Here is a 5,919-nt window from a genome sequence, read left to right as displayed (position 1 = left end):
TTTATAAGGTCCCTTCTAGATTCTTTGCGTGTGTGTGTGTGTGTGTGTGTGTGTGTGTTTCCCAAATCCTCCCATTCACACTCCTTGGGAGGGTTGGGAAAATTGAGGTAGGGAGAAAAAAGATGAGGTGCCATTTAGCCCCTTCGATAACCCTTAAGTACTCGCCCCCTCCACGAAGCCCGGTAGGAGGGGTGGGTATGCTGAGATGGTCCGAACTCTTTCATCGCCCCTTTAAGAGATTCCCTAAACACCAAGGGAAGGTTTCGGGGCTCAACCCACCTCCTTCCCCTCCTCCCCTTTCAGCTCCTTTCTCAAAGCTGGGAAGCCAGTCCCTGGCCATGCCCCACCTAGCCTCTCCACTCGGGTTCCTAGATTCTGTCCCTCCGCCCCTTATTCCAGCTGAAGGCCCCCACCCCGGCCCAACGCGCGCCCCCTCTCTTCTCCTAGGAGGCATTGCCGCTTTAAGAACGAGGAGAGCTTGACAAGCTCGAAGAGCCTCGGAGAACAGGCTGAGCCGGAGCTGCCGGAGCAAAGGACTCCCTGGGGCGCAGGTAGGCGTCCTCCTTCCCTTTACCCTATTCTTAGCCCTGGGCCCTTGTACTCGGTCCTAGGTCCTCTGTCCTTTGTCCTAGCGCATCCTTGAGATGCACAAGACAAAACACAGTGAAGGGGGCGCTGGCACCCCGCCTGTGCCACCCCCTCCCCACACCGACAGCCCACCGCCCGTTATCCATCTGGTACCTCCCAGAGGAATCTTCTACCCCAGACCCTTTCCCCGGAGCTCCCTGAGGGGAAGGGAGAATATAAGGGGAAGGCTGACATTCCATGTGAGCCCTCCTCCCTCACTCTGGCTGTCTTCCTGTTGATCCTCCTTGCCTAGGACTCCAGAGGGATGGGGATGTACAGGGTGGCACCAGAAGACCTCCCTACCATGTGAAGGGCTCCGAGGCATGGGTGTTGGGGAGCTGACATCTGAGTGGCATCAGGGGTCCTGGGTACCCCATAAGTGCTATGGCAATCAGGATTGTCAGAACATTACGTTACATAAGGGTCGCCTTGCCCAGTCTACCCCTCCTCCCCTCCCCAATCCACCCTATCTCCAAGGCTTGAGGGAGAGCAGAGCTTAATGGAGGATGGAAGGCAAAGGATAGAGACCTTCTTGGGTCCCCTTGGTACCTTGTGTCCTCCAGTGAGAATGACCCTGAAGAGGCAGGTTTGCCTTGGGTGCCTTTGGGGTTGGGGGATTGATTGATTTCTGTTGAGAGTGGATCTGGGAGATGGGAAAGCAATTATCAATTACTTGGAATGGGATGACCAGGGAAGGTGTGTGTGTGTGGGGGGATCAGGGACCCAGGATTGGGAAATGCTGAAGGGATTCGGTAACTGAGGCGGGGAAGGACTACACTGTGACCTCATCGGTTCTTCTCCCTAAGGCACTCAAGATGCTGTTTCTTTTTATCCTGCACAACACTCGCACCCCATTCCCAGGTCCTAGTGCCAGGAGTGTTTGGAGGTTAGAGGTGTGGGGGGAGCAAGAGGAATGGGAAGGAGATGGGGGCGGGGAATGGGACGAGGGAACCTGGTGGCCAGTTTGTCCTTTTAACAGTGGTAGCCAAGCCCTCAGCCCATGTGACCTGGGTCAGTTCTACTTCTCTTTTATCTCGGTTATCCATGGAAGGGAGGGCTGGTATAGTAAGGCCATTATTTTCTCTGAGTACCCTCTGCCCTCCCAACTTCCCTCCTCCCATTCAGAGAGTAGCAATCAGAGGATTTAAAAGGATCAGTTATTACTCCACACCTCCATGTTTACAGATAAGGCAACTGAGTCCTTTACAGAATATATAGGGGCCCGGGAAGATGTCGGGGCTGGGTTCAGGGTAATGTTTGTCTCTCCCCATTACAGAGAATTTTCAGTGAATCATATGTGGTTGAGACTTCCGAGACTCCATCCCATCTCATCTTTCTTGGGGTTTTAGAATCCCCAAACCTGTTCATTTCCAATGCCCGAAGCATTGGGGGTGGTGGTGGTAGGAGGGGATTGTTGATGCTCAGAGGTGTGGTATAGATTGGGGAGAAGGTGGAAGAGGGCACCTGTGCCTGACTTCCTCTAGAATGTGGAAAGCATTTTCCCAGCTGTATTAGAGACCCAAGACTTTGGCACTGGACCAGGTTGGCTGGCTGAACTGCTGCTGAGGTTTCTGCTTCACCACAACCCTCACTCCACTCCCTTGGGAGGGCTGGGGCTGGGCTGGGGGGATGGAGGTCTGGGAAGGAAGAGAAGCAAGGGGAATTGAAATGGTGGGAAACAGCCTTCCACCAGAACGGATCCAGGACTTCATGGGGATAGGTCAGATAATGCAGGGGCATGGTTAGAAGGCTCTCTCCCCACCCCCTGCACACACACACACACACACACACACACACACACACACACACACACACAGCTTTTGGGGAGAGAGATATCTTGAGTTACCTTTGTATTGGGCTGTCCCATCTCTAATCAGGCACCACCAACTGGCCAGCCATGAGGACATGAAGAAAATTCCATTGGGAAAGTAGAACCAGGAAGCAATGGTTATCTCCACTGTACTGAAAAGGGGGACACTGTCTGGCATTCTGCCTGCTGAAACAAGGTCTCCCCAGATCCCTCCCAGACTGAGTATTGGCTTGAGAAACCTTCTTTCCCTGAACCTTCTTTCCAACCCTGTTCTTGTACTTCTGGGAGCAGAGAGGGGCTAAAAAGAGGGGTTTTCACCCCTCCTCCCGACTTTCTTACAGTGCCCAGATGAGCATTAGGACCAACTCAGGCCCAGAGAGGCCCACTTTTTTGAGGGGTGGGAGAGAGGAGAAGCTGGAGTGACCAGATAAGTCTCTGAAAAGATTTTTGTTTTGGGTGGGGTATTAAAGTTCAGGCATATCTCCTCTCCTCTCCAGGACACAGAATATACTGGGCATCAGGCCTCATAGTGGGCATTGACAACAGGCTTCTGAGCTTCTCTCTCTCCTGTGGTCCTGTCCTCCCCCTCCCCCCTCCCCAATTCCCTCCCCCTTGCTGTATGAACCACAGGCTCCTGTTGCCATGACAACTAGGAATTAGCGTTTTATCTGGCAACCCAACTCCTCCCTTAAAGCTTTGATGGGGGAAGGGAGGATGATCACTGGGCTCACTATTCCCATTCTCTTCTGCCCTAGGGGAGGTGGGGGTGCCTAAATTCTCCCCTTCTCTACCCCTGTCCCAAGTCTTGAATTAAAAAAAAAATCCTTTGCCACAGGGTGAGCACAGGCCCTAGACTGTGGGCTCAGCCAGAGAGGATGTCAAAGGGAATCTGGTAACTTCAGGTTTCATAGATGACAATGATTCTTTCTACCTGCTTTGACTCTTCACGTGGTATCACTCTATTTTTGCTAAAGTTTATAGAGGGCTTTGAGATCTTAGAAAGGGCCTTGGAAAGGCAATAGACAAAGATACCTCCATGATAGAAAAGTTTACTTTTGTGACAGTGGGAGGGGAGTAGGTTTGCTCTCAGCTGCCCTTTCAGGGGCTACAGAGAAAATTTATCTTAACCAGATCATAGATTTAGAGCCAAAAAGGAGGTTAGGGTCATTTGGTCCAACCCCTTCATTTTACAGATGAGAAAACTGAGGCTCAGAAATTTGCTCAAGGTCACACAGGTGCTAAGGAGCAGAAGCAAGACCCAAATCTAGGTTCTCTGATGCCAAATCCAGAACTGTTTTCTTCACACCATATTGTCATGCTGACTTGTAGTCTTCATTCACATTCAGGCTCCCTTCATGTCTCCCCCCACCACATTCCTTCCTTTTCTCCACAGACAGACAGGGTTTGAGATCCTTCTATAGGGCAGTGTATCCTGCTTCCTGCCACTAACTAGCACATATCTCCTCTGTCTCTTCTCTGTCTCAAGAGCATCATGGCTGCTCTTGGGGTTCCTAGGCTAGCATATCAAGATAGGGGAATGATGGTCTTCAGACATCCTGGGTACCACTGGACCTATCAGATGCTCAGAAGCTTCCCAACATGGCAATGCCTTTTTCCTCCCTTTCCTTTTACCCCAACCCCTAATTTCTCATGATGTCTTTTTTCTCTCCACAGGAAAGTTGCCTGACAACCATAGCTGTTCTCATCATGCCAGTTGCTGCTACCAACTCTGAGTCTGGTAAGGGGGTAGGGTGTCCCTTCAGTTAGGACTCTCCTTTTTAGGCCATGGAGGGCATTAACAGTGGGTGCAGAGGGGATGGAGAAGTCCCCCATCTAACAGTGTTTAGCATTTGGAGACCAGTGGTAGCCAGCCAACCACTTGGGCAGAATGTAGGCACCTATGAGACACCAAGGAAAGGTGACAGTCTGTCCAGAGCCAGCCTGGCATATCTCATGTTGTTATTGTTGTTGTTCAGTCATAGCAATCATGTCTGACTCTTTGTGACCCCATTTGAGGTTTTATTTGGCAAAGATACTAGAGTGGCTGCTATTTTCTTCTCCAGTTCATTTTACGGATGAGGAAACTAAAGCAAACAGGGTTAAGTGACTTGCCTAGGGTCACACAGCTGGGAAGTGTCTGAGACCAGATTTGAACTTAAGTCTTCCTGACTCCAGGCCCAATGCTCTACCTGCTGAGCCACATAGCTGCTCAGTTGAGGAGTTAGGGGGATTTAGGCCGTTGGCCTCTCTTCCCCTGGGGAAAGGACAAATTCAAATCTCCTCCCCAGACTCATTCATTCATTCACTCCGCATTTATTCCATTGCCCTATGTTGTAAGGTATACAAAGACACATCCGTTCAGAACACTCAACAAATAAGTGTTTATTGTGTGAAAAATACTGAAGGGGAGAGACAGGTCCCCTGCCTTTGGACCACTTTTGGATTAGAAAGGGAGATAAGGTGTGTATAAAGATAAATGTGATACAGGGTGAAATATGACATGCACTGCAGAGGGACACAAAAAGGCATGAGAGATCCATGAGAAGAGGGAAATCCTCTGGGAGGATTAGGGAAGCTTCCTAAAAGGGATAGCATTTAGACCTCAGGGGCCTCAGGATGAATGGGATTTCAAAAGGTGGAGGACAGGTTGGGGAGAGGGACCAGGGAACAAAGCCATGGAGGAAGGAAAGCATGGTCCAGGAGTGGGGAACCTGTGATCCTGAGGCCACATGTGGCCCTCTAGGTCCTCAAGTGTGACTCTTTGACTGATTCAGGCCATACTCAAGGACCTAGAAGGACACATGTGGCCTCAAATGTTGGAGAACCTTGAATGCCAGACTAAGAGTTTGGACTTATATCTGTCAACAATAAGGAATTGTTGAAAGCTTTTGAACAAGGGAGTGATGGGATCCACATTTTAGGAAGAATTTGTTTTTGTTTTGTCATGTCTGGCCTCATTTGGAGTTTTCTTAGCAAAGATACTAGAGTGGTTTGCCATTTCTTTCTCTAGCTCACTTCAGAGATGAGGAACTGAGGTAAGCAGAGTTAAGTGATTTGCCTAGGGTCATACAGCTAGTATGTGTCTGAAACCAGATTTGAACTCAGGTTCTCCTGACCCTAGGCCTGGCACTCTATCTACTGCACCACCTAGCTGCCATTTAGAAAGAATCCTCTGGCATTAGTATGTAGGATAGATTGAGGGTGAAAGAGGCTTTAGGTGGGGAAGTTGGCTATTCTTTTTTTTTTTTTTAAAGCAATTGGGGTTAAGTAACTCGCTCAAGGTTACACGGCCAGGTGTTTCTGGGTGGGTATCTGAGCCCGATTCGAACCATCTTCAAGGAACTTCTGATCTGGTTGGAGAGATAAAATAGTTTCACAGAAAACTACAATACAAGGTCTGTGTGGTAAATGCCCTATAAGAGAGAGAAAGAGAAGGGGGGGAGAGAGGAGAGAGAGAGAATGGGGGGAGAGAGGAGAGAGAG

General features: G+C 49.8%; 1 protein-coding gene across 1 annotated transcript in view; it reads left to right on the top strand.

Moving 5' to 3' along the window:
- The first annotated feature begins 313 nt into the window (after positions 1–313).
- MPP2 (MAGUK p55 scaffold protein 2) overlaps positions 314–5,919 on the top strand; it is a 39,735-nt gene continuing 34,129 nt past the window's right edge. Inside the window, exons 1-2 of the mRNA XM_069064413.1 lie at positions 314–551; positions 4,112–4,175. Of these exons, the coding sequence (XP_068920514.1) occupies positions 4,145–4,175 (31 nt within the window). The 5' untranslated portion in view covers positions 314–551; positions 4,112–4,144. The remainder of the gene's footprint in view (positions 552–4,111; positions 4,176–5,919) is intronic.

Source organism: Petaurus breviceps, unplaced genomic scaffold, assembly GCF_028583685.1.
Source record: "Petaurus breviceps papuanus isolate PSGF00001 unplaced genomic scaffold, PetGlider_PUasm1.0 90630, whole genome shotgun sequence".
NCBI classification, from domain to species: Eukaryota; Metazoa; Chordata; class Mammalia; order Diprotodontia; family Petauridae; genus Petaurus; species Petaurus breviceps.
Note: the sequence above shows the minus strand (reverse complement) of the source record. Positions and strands in the feature narration are given on the sequence as shown.